The sequence below is a fragment of the Littorina saxatilis genome, linkage group LG6, assembly GCF_037325665.1.
Source record: "Littorina saxatilis isolate snail1 linkage group LG6, US_GU_Lsax_2.0, whole genome shotgun sequence".
Taxonomy (NCBI): domain Eukaryota; kingdom Metazoa; phylum Mollusca; class Gastropoda; order Littorinimorpha; family Littorinidae; genus Littorina; species Littorina saxatilis.
In genome coordinates, this window is record NC_090250.1 from 53,297,732 (window position 1) to 53,318,980 (window position 21,249).

The 21,249-nt window shown below is 45.3% G+C and overlaps 2 protein-coding genes across 2 annotated transcripts in view; both read right to left on the reverse strand.

The window, feature by feature from the left end:
* The window catches only part of LOC138969533 (FRAS1-related extracellular matrix protein 2-like), a gene marked incomplete in the record, with an annotated part of 314,415 nt that overhangs the window by 281,985 nt on the left and 11,181 nt on the right, over positions 1-21,249 (reverse strand). The window contains 4 exon segments of the mRNA XM_070342359.1: positions 3,081-3,461; positions 4,889-5,074; positions 20,279-20,605; positions 20,950-21,165. Of these exon segments, the coding sequence (XP_070198460.1) occupies positions 3,081-3,461; positions 4,889-5,074; positions 20,279-20,605; positions 20,950-21,165 (1,110 nt within the window).
* On the reverse strand, positions 620-1,840 carry LOC138969649 (uncharacterized). The gene is made up of 2 exons (XM_070342508.1): positions 836-1,840; positions 620-676 (listed from the first exon to the last, which is right to left on the reverse strand). The coding sequence occupies exons 1-2, from the start codon at positions 1,838-1,840 to the stop codon at positions 620-622; spliced, it is 1,062 nt and encodes a 353-aa protein (XP_070198609.1).

The following is a 21,249-nucleotide window of genomic DNA, read 5'->3' on the forward strand; positions in this document are numbered from 1 at the left end:
CTTACGATACCGCTCTACTTCCGCTGACCATGCACTCTCTCAAACAGCCAGTTCTCACAGATAGAGACAGTTGTCTTACGATACCGCTCTACTTCCGCTGACCATGCACTCTCTCAAACAGCCAGTTCTCACAGATAGAGACAGTTGTCTTACGATACTGCTCTACTTCCGCTGACCATGCACTCTCTCAAACACCCAGTTCTCACAGATAGAGACAGTTGTCTTACGCGGATACCGCTCTACTTCCGCTGACCATGCACTCTCTCAAACACCCAGTTCTCACAGATAGAGACAGTTGTCTTACGATACCGCTCTACTTCCGCTGACCATGCACTCTCTCAAACACCCAGTTCTCACAGATAGAGACAGTTGTCTTACGACTGATACCGCTCTACTTCCGCTGACCATGCACTCTCTCAAACACCCAGTTCTCACAGATAGAGACAGTTGTCTTACGATACCGCTCTACTTCCGCTGACCATGCCGCACTCTCTCAAACACCCAGTTCTCACAGATATAGACAGTTGTCTTACGATACCGCTCTACTTCCGCTGACCATGCCGCACTCTCTCAAACACCCAGTTCTCACAGATAGAGACAGTTGTCTTACGATACCGCTCTACTTCCGCTGACCATGCACACTCTCAAACACCCAGTTTTCGGGGTCGTCGGGCACCTGGCGGGGAATGGGTTAAAAGTTGGATATTGCTTTTTAATGTCCCAACAACTGATATGGCTATTCGGGATCGGATGGTTTAATGAGTCAACGTAAACATGAGAAAGAATGTGTCTGTTGTAAACGGCGGTTGAGCACTCGTAAAAGAATAAGAAGAACCCAGAAGGAGGAGGACGAGGGAGACAAGGAGGAGGACGAGGTAGACAAGGAGGAGGACGAGGGAGACAAGGAGGAGGACGAGGGAGACAAGGAGGAGGACGAGGTAGACAAGGAGGAGGACGAGGTAGACAAGGAGGAGGACGAGGGAGACAAGGAGGAGGACGAGGGAGACAAGGAGGAGGACGATGGAGACAAGGAGGAGGACGAGGTAGACAAGGAGGAGGACGAGGGAGACAAGGAGGAGGACGAGGGAGACAAGGAGGAGGACGAGGGAGACAAGGAGGAGGACGAGGGAGACAAGGAGGAGGACGAGGGAGACAAGGAGGAGGACGAGGTAGACAAGGAGGAGGACGAGGGAGACAAGGAGGAGGACGAGGGAGACAAGGAGGAGGACGAGGTAGACAAGGAGGAGGACGAGGTAGACAAGGGGTAGGACGAGGTAGACAAGGAGGAGGACGAGGGAGACAAGGAGGAGGACGAGGTAGACAAGGAGGAGGACGAGGTAGACAAGGGGTAGGACGAGGTAGACAAGGAGGAGGACGAGGGAGACAAGGAGGAGGACGAGGGAGACAAGGAGGAGGACGAGGTAGACAAGGAGGAGGACGAGGTAGACAAGGAGGAGGACGAGGTAGACAAGGGGGGGGACGAGGTAGACAAGGAGGAGGACGAGGTAGACAAGGAGGAGGACGAGGGAGACAAGGAGGAGGACGAGGGAGACAAGGAGGAGGACGAGGTAGACAAGGAGGAGGACGAGGTAGACAAGGGGGAGGACGAGGTAGACAAGGAGGAAGACGAGGGAGACAAGGAGGAGGACGAGGTAGACAAGGAGGAGGACGAGGGAGACAAGGAGGAGGACGAGGGAGACAAGGAGGAGGACGAGGGAGACAAGGAGGAGGACGAGGGAGACAAGGAGGAGGACGAGGTAGACAAGGAGGAGGACGAGGGAGACAAGGAGGAGGACGAGGGAGACAAGGAGGAGGACGAGGGAGACAAGGAAAAGTACATGAGGAAGAGGCAAAAGAAGAACACGACGAAGAAAGAAGAGGAGCAACAGAAGAAGAGAAAAACGAAAAAGAAGAAGATGAACAAGATGAACTGTTTTAGATGCGGAAGAAACAAGTAAGAAGGACAACAACAATAAAACAAACAAACCGACACATCAAGAACGAAAGAGGGAAAGAAAGAAAGCAAGAAAGATACAAACAAACAACAGCATAATTATGTTACACGTAAAAAGACATGACAAATCAAGCGTAAGACTGTAGTGGTCCGTATGTGTGTTCATATGTCTGGGGTTCATTTTCTTTGTTTGCTTACCTGCTCCTGTTAGAAACAAACTCAGCAACACGCAATGCTATCATGAACTCCGTTCAACAAAACAAGAGAGTGAAAACATGCTTTATCAGTCTACAGTTTTACAAATGATAGAGTGGGAGGAATCCTCCACTGAGCTGCCAACAAAAATAACCTTTTTATCCGATTGCTCAGTTGTTCCTCTCTTGCCAGAGCGATGTATCTTCCATGACGAAATGTCTGAATCATTTTTTGTATACCTGCCAAACACCCCCTCCCCTCCCCCGCCAATAGAACTACAATCTGCAAATTCTGGAACTGTCTTGCACTTGAAAATATTCACGAATAAGCATATGGCTCCCTTCAGGAAAGGACAGCTGCGGCATAAAAAATCTGCTGCTGGCAAGAACAAAAACTAACAAACAAATCTTCTTGCCACATTTTGATTCTTTCGGCAGAAATCTCTTGTGGTTTTTTTTCCAGAAAAGAAACAGGTGGAACACGCATGGAGATGTACACTGGTGGTTGTCAATAATGCGCTACACGCACACACATCGCTATTCAACTGTGTTGGGAGTTCAAGCCTCTCTTCAAAAATAGCGGCTAAGCACTGGGACACACTCAGTGTAGGCTGCCGAGAGAGGACGTAGCACCAGTTTCTTTGGGGTGTTTTTTTTCTCGAGAAAGACAGTAAGCTCATGCTGGATCCCTGGAGGTACGTCCTACCGTTTAACAAAAACTAGACTGGTGTCGCCTACACAAGTCAGACAACACATCTGAATAAAACACATCTCTGCTTGTTGGTGGACAACGGCAGCTTTGACCTATCAGGTCTAAATTTCCGAAGAAGAAAAACAAGAACACGACAAACAAGAACAAGAAGAACAAGAAAGTAAAAAGACAACAACGATGACGACGACGACGATAATCACAACGAAGAAAATCCTCTCACCTGAAACTGCCTCAGCAGAATGTGCCCCTCCTCAGAGAAGGGCGGCTGCAGCACGAACCGGATGCTGGAGTCGTCGCTGTCGATGTCGGTGGCGCTGAGCACGAAGGGCGTGACCTCCACCACCTCGTTCTTCCTGATCTCCAGCCCTGTGTTGACGTTGAGGATGGGCGGCTCGTCGTCCTCGGGAAAGAGCCAGATGGGGAAGAGGAACTCCACCTCGTTCTCCCCGTCCGTCATGCGGAAGATGATGTTGTCGGAGTAGGTGTCGCTGTCGTCGTGCTCGTAGATGACGGAGCCGGACTCCAGGTCGTCTGGCGTGAAGAACTTGCGGTCTCCCGGGATCAGCAGTCTGCCGTGCCTCAGTCCCGCCGCTACAGAGATCTGGTGAAAGACAGAAATACGTAAACCAATCAAGAAATCAAACCATCAAAGAATCAATCAAAACAAACCAACCAACCAATGCACAAATGAATGAATGAATCAATGCATGAATGAATCGATCAATCAATCAATCAACCAATCAATCAACCAATTCTCAAGGTAAAAAAACAACAAATCGTGAAAATAGCACCAATGCAACGGCCTCAATTTAAAAAGCTATGACCTTCAGCTGAGTAAACATTCTCCACGTTGTCGCTTCACTGCTCAAATTGTATCAGTCCAATCCGGACAGTGTTACGGTATTTCTCAAATGAGTTCACATGTCCGCGCCAAAATTCCAGCCTTCCTTTAAGAAAATAATCACACGAGTGCACTCATTCCAATTAATCTCTGGCACCGACAGAGACATGCATATGTTTTGTCATTATTTCCCGAAGTGTGCATGTTTGGAGCCAGGTGTATGATAGAAAGTAAAGCCTGCCAACAGGTGCGTCACGTGTCAAATGGTCTAATCGTGTTCTGAGGTGCCTTAAAATAGATCATCTCTCTTTCGTGTTATTTATATAAGTTGCAAGGTAACAATTTTATGGAAGAGGCTTTTCTTCGTCGGATTTATCGTCGTTTACGTCATCGTCATTTTCCTTGCTAGTTCTTGTTCTTCTTGTTCTTCCTTTATGCGAGAATTCACTCTTGAGAATAAGATTTGGTCATGCTGCGGATCCTCTTATTTCTTGTGTGTTGCCTCAAGTTTAGCACTGAACTTCCTGCTTTCACCCGTGTGGTATTCCTAACATGTTGCCACAGAGTTCCCCCCATCGGGCCGCTTAATGATAGATAAATACAGTATGGAACTCTACGTATTCATATGCTTTTCTATCTTTTACTTTTTGTTTGTTTCTTTCCTTCTGATACTTCTTCTTCTGCGTTCATGGGGTGAAACTCCTACGTACACTCTTTTGTTTGTTTTTTGCTTGTGTAAGTTTTAACGTGTATGGCCGTTTTTACCTCGCCATTTAGGCAGCCGTACGCCGCTTTCGGGAGAAGCATGCTGGGTATTTTAGTGTTTCTATTACCTAGGAGATCGGTTCTTCTGAGACAAGAATGGAAGGAAGGAGAGGGAGGGGTGGGGGTAATCCATACCTACCCAATCGACCATATGCACCACCGCAACCACCCATACCATAGAACCAACAGCGATTTGTTTTTTAATTTGTTGTTTTTCCTTTCTTCTCACAGAATGCAGAATATGTTTTTGACAAAGGTTGGGAATTCGTTGTGACAATTGCGGTTTAGAAACATTCACTCCAGCCAAGCACACTCATGCCAGACAAGGCGAGGGAGGGGCAGGGTAATTCGCAACTTCCAAATCGTCCACACCACCGCTACTACCCAAAGCACAAAACCAACAACACGTTTAATTTACTCACCCGGACATCCTTGAGGTTGTTCTCATCGGAAACTTCCAGGTTGCGGTCCGCTCTCAGCGGTCTGGATTGACCCTCGAACAGTTGCAGTCCGGTGTTAGTGGTCACTACAGGGGCCAAGGTGTTCATCGGCTTGACCATGATCATCAGAATGAAGGGGTCTGACGCATCTCCGTCCGAGTCGATGATCTGGGGGTTGGGATGAAGCAAACACAGGGTGAAATAGTGAAAAGACAAGTTTCTTCATAATAGAGAGAAGACAGAGGGGAAGAACGATATACTTCAAAAGTTTGCCGTCATAGAAACGGAAAATGAATGTTAAAAATTCTGCTTTAAGTCAGTGCTGTCGCAAGAAAGGTATGTTGACTGTTATACATGATTGTGAACACACCTTAAACAGGAAAAGAATCCCATTGATTCAGGAGACATAAGTAGTAAGGAAAAGGTATGCCTCATGCCTCGGCGCAATGCGCAATGCGCAAGGGTAGGGTCCATCATAAAGTGATAGGTTAAGGTGCCTGTGTTTAAGTAGTGATAAAGAGGGATTGCGTTTAAACGGTTTATTGAGTTTTATATTTTGTCATGTGATTTCATGTGCCTGTACCTGTTGCTCGATACTAATGACCACTCCAGCTGGGGTAATGACAGGATTACTGCCCCCCGGCCTTTTTTTATTGGTGCTTAACGCGGCTGGGTTACTGAGCCGCCTCCTTTCTATTGACAGTAATCCCCTCCCATTTTCTCCGCGCTTCGCGGAGCCCTCTCTCTTTAATAGCTATGTAGTTTGGTGCCCTGTCAGGGGAGGTGTCAGGATAAGGTAATAAAAATGGTATCCCTACTCTTTGCGGAGCCCCTTCGCCGATAAAACCACCAGAGGTGGCCAGCGGTTAGAGAAGTTTAATAGGAGGTGGTTTGCCTACCCCGAGGGTTGATTAGGTTTTAATGCTTAGATTAGTGCTAGACAAATGGTGTGGGGTGGGTGTGGAAGTTAGCTCGACTGATGAGAGGGATGGGAGCTGATGTACACATATAACAAAAGTTTTAACAAGTAGACTCAGATTGTTGTTTTTTATGTGGGTGTTATAAACATCGGAGGTACATTTTACACCGAACACGAGTTGTTCTACAGTCAGTCATACATAATGTTAGGTTAGAGACTGATCACGTCTGAGCATTGCACCACAGAGATGCAAGACCTAAACATGTTAGACCTTGTTGATTGGTCAGCACTAAAAATAGAAACGGTTGTTCTACATACAAGGTTTTGATAGGTACACCAGATAAGATAGGTATTATTTTGTTTTTGATATTTATTTTCTTCGTTGTTGCGGTGTTTAATTTTTTTAAATTTTGTTGTTGATAGACTATGTAAGAGGTAGGGTTATATGTGTGGTGGGAATAAAATGTAAGTGCAAACACACACACACACACACACACACACACACACACACACACACACACACACTTCCGATCACACACTGTTTAATTTTTTTTAATTTTGTTGTTGATAGACTATGTAAGAGGTAGGATTATATGTGTGGTGGGAATAAAATGTAAGTGCAAACACACACACACACACACACACACACCTCCGATCACACACACCTCCGATCACACACACACGCACACACACACACACACACATACACACACACACACACACACACACACACACACACACACACACACACACACATGCGCGCGCGTTTACACAAGTACTTCCAAACAAGAAGGTAAAAAAGTCAGACGTAAAGAGTAACAAAACAATACATAAAACTGCTCACGGTAGCATTCAAGAGTTATACAGACACATAGTTATTAACTTTTCCAATATGATCATTTTATTATAAAAGTGACAGCAGTCTTTTGAATATTAAAAATATTTAAAAAAAATTAACATTTTGCATACACATACATTAAAAAAAAAAAAAAAAAAAAAAAAAAAAAAAAAATCCAAATCATGATTGTCACTTTAAAGGAACGAGGTGGTCCCCGGATTAGTTGTCAACTTCATAACCACTTCTTGGTGTCACAGGAAGAGGATTTACGGTTGTGACAGGACAGTAAGCTGGACATGTGGAATACAGGGGTCGCTGTAGCTGCTGAGGGTATTCCTCGCTTTGTGTCGAAGCCGTGGCTGTGGTTGATGGTGTTGAACAGTAGTAGTCTGACGGCGGATACTCTGTGTGATTTTTCGGATGTTTTTTCTCCTGCTTCTCCTCTGTGGGTGACAGAGAAGATACCTGTTGGTGGAAGTCTTCTTTGAGTTTTTTCTGCACTCTAAGCAGTTTCTGAAACTTTTTCAAGTCCAGGGTGACTCCTCTTTGGGTGGGGACAACACGCCCACCTTTGGTGCGGGTAGGAACAGCATAGTGGCGAATATGGATTTTTACATCCCCTCTCCACGTTTTTACTGAGGCAAAAAGGCTTCCACCTAGCGGGTAGCGTGTAGCCGGCTGTGGTGGCTGCTTCATGGTCCCTGAAGACATGATCGACTCCGCAAAAATCCTCTGTAGTGGTCTTTTTACATCCGGCCTGTCTTATATACACACTCGTGGTTCATGTACATCTTGATTATTCTGGTTTTAACGGGTCCACACTGGGTTAGCCTAAGGTCACGTGGGATGCTATGTCGTTTTTCACTCTGTTGCATCACTCACAGAGCAGTTGTTCAGTCACATGAGTGATAACCCTTTTTCGAAACGCTGTCGTTTCTGTCCACTTCCACACAACAACTCGCAAACACCACCAGGAGACCCCGTCTGGATGTGTCTTGGGTAATGCTACATTCCAACGACTAAGAATTTTGTCTCGATTTAGGTGTTCCCAGATTTTATCTGCGACGGTTCTAATGGCGTCAACAGTCCACCGTGTTGAATAGTCTTTTTCTTCTCTCTTTTTTTCTTCAAGGCGTTTGCAAACATCGCGTTTTAACTCACTAACAAACATCAAGAACAAACTGTTTCGCAGGTGATCTTTAACTTTGAGAATACCAGCCTCCAATTCTTCCAACATCTGCTCTAAAGAGGGACTGGCCGTCTCCAGCATGACTTTTTTTGTTTTGTGTACCTCTCTTTTCTTACTAGCACTCTTCTAACCCTCTCTCTACTTTGGTGGGTACGAGATGAAAGTGGTGGTGATGATTCCGCCCCTTCTTCTTATATAGACACATACACACACAAAACACACCCAATAAAAGAAATAAAACAGTTTACAGACCTAAACAAAAGACGATGCACGCGACCTCAGTTTCTTCTTAGCTGTTGGACCAAAAACCATACTCTTCGATCATTACTCCAAAGTCTGTTGGGAGAAAACACACGAAGCGTTCGAAATAAACTGGCTCCGCGGCTTTTCATCAAAACATAGTACAATACATACAAGCCACAGGCTGAACTCGTCAAGTCTTGCAAAAGACGTGGGTTGTACACGTGGGCTGAACTGTGTTTCAGCATAAAGTTTTCAATGGCGGGGTGCACGGGTGGTAAACCAAAACTATCAAAATATTCCGCTTGTCCCAGTCCATCAAACCAGACACACACCCAGTGTTCTCCCGGTCCTGTACTGCGATCTGTATTGATGACAAAAGCGCTTGGGCGTCGCGTATTCACCTGTCGTGGGAGTCTGTCTCTGGGAAACACACCTCGAAACACACGTCGGGTATGAATGTCTCTCCCCAACACTCGGCTAATGTCTTTGCTGTTCATAGTGCAAAATCAGTCAGGACCTGGCGAGAGCGATCAATCTCGATCATGCTGTCCATTTCACCATACACAATCACCATCACAGGCGCTGGAAGGGCTTGGTTGAACTTCAGCTCCAGACGCAGGGCACCGCTTTTCACCAGTTCAAACTGATCTCCATCCAGAAGACTGGGACTCAGGTCAAAACTGTAGATAGCATACCCCAGTTCAAAATCACGCAGCTCCATGTAAGATCCCGCATCTTTGTTGGCGACACCCGTAGACGTCATGAGACTGAAGAATGACCTCACATACTGGTGTTGTTCAAAGTTCGGTGTCAGGGGTTTGCCGGGAATCTGTTTCCCGTCTAGGTACAGGCTGAGAAAGGACAATCCTTGTGTCTTGAAGTGGTAGGGATTGCGTGAGGCTTGTCCGTTGAAAGCAGCGCTGTCCACCAAACCAATCACCAGGCGGTTGGGTGTCTGACTCAGAAACAAGTTGTCCTGCACAGCACTGTGGTTGCCTGTGGGAATGGAGAAAGTCTTTACCACGACCCTTTTCAAAGGATACTTGGCCGTGCCTTTTTCCAGTGCTTTGGCGTGAGCGAGGCTCACAGCAGGGTTCAACTTGACTTTGCGAACAAACAGGGAGGCATGTGTAATGACACTGCGGAAACCCTGAAAGGGGTCAGGAGACATCAGGTGGAAGATGTTCTTGGAAGGAATGAGTCTGATCTTCACGTCCACGCCGTTCATCATGTAGCGTTCCTGGTGCATGATGTCAGCATGAAGTCGCCCCATCATGTCTGCCTCTCTGCTCCGCATGGTTTGCTCACGCCGTACCTTCAAACCCCAGTTGTCATCCCCTGCTGTATCATCCAGGTGGTTGGAGCTATCTCGGTAATACATGGCACTGGTGAGGTGACTTTTCTTGGCTTCTCGTCCATAGTTGAGGGTGGCTTCAATGTAGGCACGGTAGGGGTAGGTGTTCTCTGAATTGGTCACCAAGGTATCATTGAGACTGATATCCACCTGGGAAAACAGGCTGTGCATCCAGTAGTTGACAGGAGCCACAGGGGAGTCAGCCTCCAAGTTTGTTCCGTCTGCTTTGGTGATTTTAGCTCGCACATGGAGATACGTGTTGCTTAGATCCAGGTACTCGGATGTGGCACCACTGATGGCAAACTCAATAGGGGCTCCTGGGGCCAGAGTAGCTAGAGGATGATACTCTACAAACATTCCCTCCTGCACAGCTGTCTGTGTTGGGGGTACAGAAAACAAATCCAGTCCAGTATGTACACTTTCACATGACTGAGGGTGGGCAAGCGCCATGATGCTTATCCAAAAATATCGGCTGCTGTCGCCTTCCTTCTCTTCTTCTTCTGCCTCCCAGTCTGACCTTGGCGGTATGGTGTAGATGATTTTATACGTTTCCTTGCAGGTTCTCCAGGTGGCGCGGCTGTTGTGCCTGTCACTCGACCCACGGCTTGGTGAAACAAGCGCTTCCCTGCATTGCTAGCTCTCTGCTGGAGTGACGACTTAACACTACGCCCAGACAGTACATCCTGAGCCACCTGCATACCTGTCCTAGCCCCCTCTTTCAGCAGAGCTTTTCCACCACTTCTCAAAAGAGGTACAAGGGCTCGACCAATACCCCCTAAGAGATTGCCAATGCCATGACCTCTGTAGTTTCTTCCTCCTACAAACACGGGGAGACCGTGGCCGACCTGGCTGCAGTAATAATCTTCATAGAGTTTTCCACTGCCCTGGAAAGGGGTTAGACGAACCATCTTTTACAAATGGTCGGTGCGTCTACGACGAAAATGAAGCGTCACGACCGTCTTCCCTTGCTCAAATGCGATAGGTTTTCCCGTGTCCGTTGTTAAAAGCATTTCCACCGTGTTGAACTGACAACGAGTCAGTGGCATGTAATGGGGTTTTTCAAATATATGATGAACGACTTCTTCAGTCTTCTTTTTAATCGGCACCGTCCGCAACAATGGGACTAATGTGTCTCCGACCACTCTTTCGCGCACCAAATCGCAGTACACGTATATTGCGTGAAAATCTTGATGTAAGTCCATCATAGCTTTACCGTCAAAGTGACCAGGGCCTATGATGCTTTGTTGGGTGACATCTGTTTTCAAAATTCTCATCAACTCGGGGCTCATCCACAGCGAGATATTTTTGAGTAATTTAACACGTACTTTTTTTGCTGCTTTGGTGTAATAAAACCTTACATAGTGCGTAAGACTTACATCAACCAAGAGCTGGTTTAGTGAGTCTATAAAAAAAGCAGGTGAATCATACAACCCCTCTGGTAAAACTAGAGTATCACAAGAAATAACAACACCTAATGGGACACAAATTCGAAACTGACACGTGTCTTTTTCCACATTTACATACGAGTTGTTAAACTGAATCTCAGCCAACCCACACTCGTAGTCGGTGCCCAGGTCAATTGTTTGAGGTAGTTTTGTGTAGTAGTGACTCGCGTTGTTGTCAGGGTAGTGCTGCAAGGAGCTGTTGCTGGGGAGTGTCAGGTAGAACATGATGAGTGAAGACGTTGTTACTGTACCAAGGGTGGATCAATGGAAGGATTAGGAAGCACGTAGCCGAGACAACTTCCCAGTAGGGCCACCCACAAGTTATCCGGTCCGCGACCGGTTGTCAGATTGAACAGAGACACTCCAATCACCACATAAATAAGGAGCATCTGACAAAGGAAGACAATCTCGCTCCGAGGGACACGACGTCCAAATACACGCCACAGCTTGGATGTTCTTGGTCGCTTAACAACACTGTCTGGTTCATCCAGAGGCGTATTAATCTTCTGAGTTTCCTCCATCAGAACCACTGAAGCTAGTCCGTGTAGGGGGTCAGTGCCGTCTGTGGAATCCAAGAATTGAATGACGGGTCATAGCCGAGCCATTTGACTAAATACTCTTTCTGTTTGCCTTTTCCAGGGCGTTGTTCCAAAACAGCTTCAATGCGGTATATTTCTTTCTCCCCCACTTTCTGCAGTTCCTGTTCATAAAAAGTCCCCAACAGTTCTTCTCCGTGATCATCTTTCAGCACATAGGTCACGGGTGTGGTTGTCTTGACTTGACTGATGGTAAAGAGTTCCTCTGTCCAAGAAGGCATATAACCTTTTTTAAAGACTCTTCTCGTCTTGCTGATTCGCACACGGTCTCCTATATTCAGTTTAGGTGGTTTGGAGAGAGTTGGACCACCATACAACCGTTGCCACACTTCCTCCTGATTAGCGATGGTTACGTCAGCAGGAGCTTTCTTAATACTGCGGTGGTAGGAATGATTGTAACCACGCACCAGCTTAGCCAAGACTTCCACATACCTCACTGAACTTGTTCTGGTGAAATACCTCCACAGTTTGTCTTTCAAGGTACGGTTGAAGCGCTCCGCCATTGAGGCTTTAATGTCATCATTTTCTGTCACAAAAAAGTGTACTTTTGTTTTGTCCAAAAAATCCTGGAACACCTTGTTTTTAAATTCGCTACCCTTATCTGTTTGTAGTCTCAGGGGTTGACGACCTCGGACAAAAATGCTTTTGAAGGCTGTCACCAGAGAGGCCCCTGTTTTGTCCTTCAAAGGCACCACCCACGCGTGTTTGCTCAGCACATCAATACATGTGAGTAGGTAGGTAAACCCGTCATTGTCTTTTCTCAGCGCTCTAACATCAATCAAATCTGCTTGCCACTGATGATCTATGCCACCCACGATAATACGACGACGAGTAAACTTTCGCCGCACAGGTTTGTGTAGTGTATAGGTGTCTTGAAAAGTCAACCACTTTTCAACTTGTTTTTGTTCTTGTCTGGTGGTTCTTCTCAAAGCCTCCACTCCACCCAAACTTCCAGGGAGTTGACTTTCATAATATCGACGTCGCAGCTGCTCAGCGACTTTTTTCTTTTTCACTGGCATTCTGCTCAAGAATAAGATAGCCACGTCTTCTTCTTGGGCGATGGAGAAGGAAATGATACTCTTTCTGCAGAAGGAGATGCTGAGGAAGGAGTCACAATTCTTCTTCTTCTTCTTTTTGTCCTGGTGGGTGGTCTTCCTCTATCACCACCCTCGCTGTGCATCCACTCCCATCGCCCTGTGTGACCAATGAGTTCACGAGGGGCATTAACCGCTTTTAAACCTTTTGCAAACACTTCCCACCCTTGAGGATCAGGTGCATTTTTACGGTAACGAAGAGCATCATTCACCAGATCAGCCATGTTGGTTCCTTCTACTGTCTGTCCCTGGTACACGAGCTGCCCTTGATCATTCCACTTGATGTCAGAACTGTCCTTGGTTATATCCAAAAGCAACTGAGCCTTCTTCTTCAAGGTTTTCGGCACACTCTCCAACACTCGTTTTTCTACCCTAGCTAGGTCCTGAGGTTTCTCGACCTCATTTAGTTCTGTCAAAGGTTGTTTTGAGGGTTGTGCTATCTCCACTCTTCCAAGAGGTTTGTTTTTATATTCTTCAACACGCTTAAGAAACCGCCACAAGACTTGTTGGTAGGAGTCTGCTTTTTCATGTTTGTCCACATCCTTCTTGTCTAAAATACCCCGCATCACTTGATCCATGTCCTTCAAACTTTGTGAGGTGGCATCAGGTACTGGAGGTCCACCTGCAGAGTCCCGCAAAGAGTCCAACACACGTGGCTCAATCAAAATCATCTTTTTGGTATGCTCCATCGCATCAGAGACCCAGGGTCCCGAGCAAGCCAGATACAATACCTAGCACAGGGTTCAAAAGAGCCTGAAGAAAACCGCCTTTCTGCAGGATTTGCTTTCGATGTTTGACAGATGTTGTTTTTTTGGCTAAGACCCGTAGGTTCTGTTTGTGTCGAGACAACCGTTTCTTCTGTGCGGGCGTCAGCTGCACATGGCCTTTTAAGATGTTCAGGGAGCACTCGCACAACGCATGGATCAAATCTGGAGAAGCTCCTTTCAATACGGCCTTAATCACGGCAGGCTTAGCCCCACACAACAATCGCAACATGGGTACATTTCTCTTCAGGCGTGTAGACATGGTTATTTTTGAAGGTACACTACAGGGTGCTCTGGTGGGAAAAGTTTTGTTCTCAGACGAAGATGATCGGGTGTCTCTTGTCGCAAGTCAAACAGCAAATAACCGTGAGGCATAGAAGTCGCATTTTTAAATGCCTCTTGGACATACTTTAGCTTCCCAGGGTACATCTGCTTGGCCAGATGGTTGATCTGTGAAGCATCCCGTGGGTTTTTAAACACCACCAGGTAGTGACTGTTCAAACTGATCGTCCTCTGCTCTTTGTTTTTTCCGAACAGGTTCTGTACAATATACATTACACTCAGATTCCGATGATGACTTTCTTTGGTGAATAGTTGTGTGACCTTGTCGTTTGTCTCACTCATCAAATCATCAATGATGACCAGTCGCCTTTTGACCCCTGTCCACTGTTCCACGTCGGGTAAACCCTCCACAAACGTCACATGTCTCATCTCATTGTAACCAGACTGCCACGCCCCATAACACCAAATCAATTCCTCTGGAGGGGGTGTCATCATATCTTGTAAGTGATTCAAATATTGTTTGACAAAATGAGTCTTCCCACTCCCTGTGGGACCGGCAATCACACAGGTAAAAGGATGTTTCCACCTTGGATCCATTTTCACATACTAAACTAAGATCCTATCCTTATCTTTATTTATTAATTTAAAAAAACCAAACATCTACTTTAAATTTTATATTCAAAACTAACTCACACACACACACACACACACACACACACACACACACACACACACACACACACACACACACACACATACACACACACACACACACACACACACATTCACACTTTCTCTGCGCTTCGCGGAGCCCTCTCTCTTTAATAGCTATGTAGTTTGGTGCCCTGTCAGGGGGGGGTGTCAGAGTAAGGAAATTAAACGGTATCCCTGCGCTTCGCGGAGCCCCCTCTCCGGTAAACCTCCAGAGGGGGTCATTGGGTGCTTACACCTGAGTTATTGCACCACAGATACGCAAGACCTAAACATGTTAGAACTTGTTGATTGGTCAGCACCTAAAAATAGAAACGCGTAGTTAGAATACGGCGGTGATGCGGGCAAAGAGGGGGTATAAATAAACTTCTTCTGGGGCTAACTCTTGAGTGTCTCTTCGACTTTACAAGTGGGTGGTGGTGAACAAAAACAACTATGGCGACCAACAGCAGCAGCAGCAGTGACGCTAACACAACGCCACAACCGGCCTCAACAGATTTGGTAAGTTGATTTTGTTTTTGTAAAGATAAAAAAAATAAAGTAGCGTGTTACTTTTTTCTCAGACATAGCTTTTTAGAAAAATAAATGTTTTTATGTAAGATTTTTTTTGATATTGTTTTTTTTTTTTTTTGTAGTTCAGACATAGTTTTTTTTTATTGCAGCGTAACCAATGCCCGCACTGTGAACAGGTTTTTACACAAAACTACAACCTTAACGCTCATGTTAACGAAGCCCATAACAAAGCCAGACCTTTTCTCTGTGCTATGTGCGGCAAGTCGTTTAGCAGAAAACACGGCCTTGCTCGGCATGAAAAAACCAAAAACTGCCAAGATGTTGCGAGTCGGACACCTCCACCACCAGCGCCGACAGTCGCTGGGTCCAAAAGAAAAAGTTCGTCTTCACAGGAAGCCCCTTCCCCCAAAAAGGGATTAAACAAACGAAGTCTAGAAAAAGAAAAAATCAAAAAGTTACCTTTTGAAGAAAGACAAATGTACGAAAAGCATTGGAATTCTGTTAAATCTCATAAGCGGCCTGGTAAACTTCAGTCAACCTATACCATTCTCTGGAACCCTTGTTCTGATTTCCCTGATTGGGACGAGTCGCTTCTTGATCTGTTCCATGAACAAAACAAACGCTTCAAAATCAATTTTTCTCACTCTTTTCTTCTCAAAAACAAAGAGTCGGGTGACTTGTCTTTCTTTCATGCCTCAGTCAATAACCACTCTGTCTTACAACGACCGCGCCTGATCAACTCAAAGCAGGACTTTCTTTCTTTTCTCGATGAAATCAGTGACCGTGACATTCTAGAACAAGTTAGACTCGAACGCCCAAACTCTCGGTATGCTGTTCATACCATCATGTCTTCCAGTTTCTATGTCACGCCTTTGACTGACTTTCCTATCGGATGTGCCTGTGGTAGTCTACCTGACTACATCACAAACACACCGTTCTTGCACAAACTCCAAAAAGATCAGAATCATCATTTTCCTTATACTGATGGTCTGTGTCTCTTTCGCTGTCTTGCTTTGTACAAAGGAGCCTCGCTTCATTCTTTGCAAAAACCCACAAAAACCTTGTTCAAACAGTGGGCCGGACATTTCCCCCCTGTCCACTTTCCGGGGGTCACTTTGTTTCAACTTGAGTCGATTGAATCTGAGTTTAAGGTGAACATAGATGTGTTTGAGTTTGATGAGAACCAAACACCTGTCTGTCTCGTTCCTCTGCGTCGTAGCGCTTACAAACATTCTGGCGTTATGCGCCTCTTGCGTTACAAAGACCATTTCATGTACATTTTAGACATTGATAAACTCGGTCATGCTTTGGCTTGTTCCAAATGCGGGAAACTCTGGTCGTCTTTGTTTAAAATGAATCGACATGAACAGACTTGTCAGGGTGAGGGTTCAAAAGAAACGTTGAAAGGCGGGGTTTACTCACCACCCCAAAACATTTTTCAACAGTTACAAAACCACGGTGTTCAGGTAGCCACAGATTTTGTTTTTCCCTACAGAGCGACTTTTGATTTTGAGGTGTTTTTTGACACAGATAACTTGCCGCAGACAAAATCAGCTGAGTCAAACTGTACACAGTATACAGCAAAACATATTCCTCTTTCTGTTTCTGTATGCAGTAATGTTCCCCATTTCACAGAACCAACCTGTTTTGTGAGTAAAGGTAACCCTCAAGAACTAGTGAACAACATGGTTAACTACCTAGAACGTATCTCCGAGGCCTCCTGCGCTCTTCTTTGTGAAGAATTTAAAGATGTGTTTGACCAGTTGACTGAGATCGAAGAGACACAACAACAAGAAACAGATAACCTCAACATCCCCGTAGAAAGACTCAGACAGAAATTATATGAGTATTTACAAGAACTGCCTGTCGTAGGTTTCAATTCTTCCCGCTACGATCTGAATGTGATCAAACCTTTTCTCATTGAAAAGTTTGTCAAAGACAAAACAGCCCATAACGATCTTCCAAAAGACGACAGTCAAACAGACCCTGTTTTTGAACCAGATGGTTTTGATACCGTGGGTGAAGAAGAAGAAGAAGAAGAAGAAGAAGAAGAAGAAGAAGAAGAAGAAGACAAAGAAGTCAAAACAGAGGGAAAAAAGAAGGCCCCTAAAAGACCCCCTTTCAAGTTTGTTGTTAAACGAAACAACCAGTATATGTGTCTTTGTACAGACAAACTTCGGTTTCTCGACATCAACAATTTTCTTGCGCCAGGTTTTAGTTATTCCAAGTACCTCAAGGCGTTCGGTGTCGAAGAGCAAAAGGGTTTTTTCTGCTATGAATACGTCACTAGTCTAAGTACACTAGATGAAAGAGAACTCCCACCCCATGCAGCTTTTTTTAGTAAGCTCAAAAACTCAAATATTTCTGATACAGAGTACGCTTTTTGTCAGCGTGTGTGGACTGAAAACAAAATGATGACTTTGAAGGATTTTTTGGTGTGGTACAACAACCTAGACACAGGGCCGTTTCTGGTTGCTTTGCAGCATCAGATTAGTATGTACGCTAGTCTGCGAGTTGATTTGCTGAAAGACGGTATTTCTGTCCCCGGTGTGACACTGAAGTATCTGTTTGACACGTTGTCTTCAGATACCTACTTTTCACTTTTTAACGAAAAACAAAAAGACGTTCACGCACTTTTGCGAAAGAACATTGTCGGGGGTCCGTCTATTGTCTTTCACAGATACCACGAAAAAGACAAAACATACATTCGTGGTAATCAGGACAAACCGGTACAGTCTGTTCAGGGATTTGATGCAAATGCGCTGTATTTAGCTGCACTCATGCAAGACATGCCCACAGAGCACCCTGTCATTCGTAGAAAAGAAAACGCTTTTAAAGCGGAAAAAACAGATCCCTACGGTCAGCTAGCTCGGGAATGGTTGGAGTGGGTCATGGCATCAAAACAGATCCATCTCCAACATAAGTTTAACGCGAAAGAGAAGGCCCTTGGTCGAAAAAAGATTAGAGTTGATGGTTGGGATGCCACAAATCAAATTTGCTATCAGTTTCACGGATGTTTGTTCCACGGGCATGACTGTTCTGTGACCGCCGGTAAAACGTCTAACCCTGTCACCGGAAAAACACTAGTTGAACTCAGAGAACATACAACCAACATCACCAAATACCTACGTGAGGAAGTGGGTGTGACTGTCGTCGAAAAATGGGAGTGTGAATGGCACGCAGACAAAAAACAAAACACCTCCATTCAGACTTTTCTACAAGGTCGTTTTCCGACACTTAAACCCTTCCGGCATCCTTCTACCATCACAGATCAAACTGTCTTAGACGCGGTGCAAAACAAAACTTTGTTCGGGTTGGTACAGTGTGATATTTATGTACCTGATCATCTAAAAGAACATTTCAGTGAAATGCAGCCTATTTTCAAAAATGAGTCTGTCAGCCGAGAACAGATCGGGGATTTTATGAAAGACTACGCTGAAAAACACAAGCTCTTATCTCAACCACGCCGCACACTTGTTGGGAGTTACCACGGTGAACAAATTCTGCTAGCCACACCCCTCTTGTTTTGGTACGTGCAGCACGGGTTGGTTGTTAAAAACATCACGCTGATCGTGGAGTATCAACCCAAAACCTGTTTCCGTCAGTTTGGTGACAGCGTTTCAAACGCAAGACGAGCAGGGGACCAAGACCCATCAAAAGCTATCTTAGCTGAAACTTTCAAACTGCTCGGTAACTCAGCCTACGGGAAAACCTTAACTAACGTGGCCAACCATCGTGATATTCATTACGTTTTGTCTGATGAGGCCTCAAAACTGATCAACAATGGTCGTTTTCAAAAACTAACAGAAGTGACAGATTCTGTCACTGAAGTAGAGATGGCTAAAAAAAAAATCAACTGGTCACTTCCCTCTCAGATTGGTTACTTTGTTTACCAGTACGCTAAACTACGCATGTTGGAGTTTCATTTTGATTTTCTAGATAAGTTTGTGTCCAGAGCCGACTACCAGCTTTTGGAAATGGATACAGATTCTCTATACATGGCGCTTAGCGCTTCAACGTTAGAAGAGGTAGTTCGTCCTGAACTACGAGAGCAGTTTTACCAAGTGTATAACCAATGGTTCCCTGCACAAGCCTGTGACCAACACGAGGCAGCCTTCCAAAACACCCGTTTAGCTAACGCCCCATGGGACCCGACTCTCTGTCAGGCCTGTACAGCGCGTGTCCACTATGACAAACGAACACCCGGTCTCTTTAAAACCGAATACCAAGGAAATGCGTTTATTGGTCTGTGTTCTAAAACCTACTTTTGTGAGGGGGACAGTGGAAGTAAATTTAGTTCAAAAGGTTTGAACAAAAACCAAAACAAGCTGACAAAAGAGTCTTACCAACAGGTGCTTCTAACGCAAGAAAGTGGTGGTGGTACAAACACTGGTTTCAAGACAGACGGAAAGTCTATGTTCACCTATTCCCAAACCAGAAAGTCACTCTCGTTTTTCTACATCAAGCGTGTGATCGCTTCTGACGGGGTTTCAACCCTGCCTACACCCGTCTAACGGGTCTCTTTCTTTTTTGACTGTGATACCCCTCTAATGGGTCTCTTTCTTTTTTTGACTGTGATACCGCCGCCTGTGATATGGTTAACATTCCAATGCCAAACAACTTTGTCGTTTTTGTAAATAAATTTGATAAGACATGTTTTGCTTCTGTAAATAATGCTCGTATTGTTTAATCCCAAAAACCCCCAATGTGGCTTTGACATACCTTGTCAAAACGGTCCCAAGCCCGTGAAAACACAGAGGGAGGGTCAATTACTGAATTTTATTGGTGCTTACCCCAGCTGGAGTGGTCATTAGTATCGAGCAACAGGTACAGGCACATGAAATCACATGACAAAATATAAAACTCAATAAACCGTTTAAACGCAATCCTTCTTTATCACTACTTAAACACAGGCACCTTAACCTATCACTTTATGATGGACCCTACCCTTGCGCATTGCGCATTGCGCCGAGGCATGAGGCATACCTCTTCCCTACTACTGACATACAAGTTTAAAAATGAAACATTATAACAAGGCGCCGTATCCAAAACCGTCAGAGAGGAACTTGTAGACTGGAACCCCTTTTTAAGACTGCCGAAAATTTGAGAAAAATCAAGTCTCATAACGGAAGGAGTCCTAAAATGGAGTTAAATATTCAGGTGTAATAAACAAGTGTCTTGAATCGGGGGTTCCAATACATGTAGAGTAAACAGTACTGAGTTCGGAATGAGATTTTTTACCAACGGTCTGAATACTTACATGCAATGCCTCCTGAAGAGATATTAGTGGCATTGTAAATTACAACGTAACACGGAGAACAAATAGATAAGATGGCTACCTCTCAATACAAATAGGTAAGATGGCTACCTCTCAATACAAATAGGTAAGATGGCTACACCTCAATACAAACAACGACGACCTACCTGGACCTCCGCCACCACCACCCTCCTCTCATTGGAGTCGTCAGCCGGGGGCTTGTATGCGATCTTGAACTGTCTGACGTCACGCTGGTAGAAGGACGTGATTGGCTGGTTCCTGTCGTCCGTGGAGACGAAGTGACCTTCACCCTGGAGCAGAGGCTTGGAGATGTTGAAGATGAGGAAGTCCGACTCTGTCTCCGTGTCCTCTGCGGCCAGAACGTCAGGAGTGATGGCGGTCATCACGAACTGGTCGACCTCCATGGACAGACGCGCGTTGTAGGCAGGGGTCGGCTTCTCGTTGCGCTTACCTCCCTTGATTCTCACCAGGGTCTGAAAGTCATGCGAGAGATGGGTTAGTGTTTTTTTCTGCTAGCAGTGCAGGTGGCTGATTACACTAAAACATCTGGGTATTGCGACTCTGCTATTGTTAGCTTTCCACGTGGAAAAAGCGAGCCAAATTTTTCAGCAATGGGACAATCAAGTTATTAGAAACGAAACTGAAACTGAAAAAAAATGGGGGAAAAAAAATGAAGACAATGAAAATGACAAAAATTAAAATGATACTGAGAATCACAAAAATGAATCTGGAAATGGAAAAAAAAATGGAAAAGAGAACAAATTAAAAATGAGCATAAAACAAACACAAATTAACCACCACTGAACACCGTTCTCACCTGGAAGTACTCCTGTTTGAGCATGTTGCCCTCCTGGTCCAGAATCTCCACCACGAGGGGGATGTAGTCGCGGTCCGGGGAGTTGGTGTCCGCCGTGTGTCGGTAGCGGACCCCCATGGTGAGGAACTCGTCACAGTTGACCATCTCCAGCAGTGACGTGTCGTTCGCCACCACGCCGTAACGAGGCAGGCCCGACGCCGCGCCCAGAACCGTCACCTGAAGAGTGAGAGAGAAACATGGCATTTGAATGAAATACATAGACACTATTCGGAAATAACTATGTCAAGTTTGTTTGGGCTG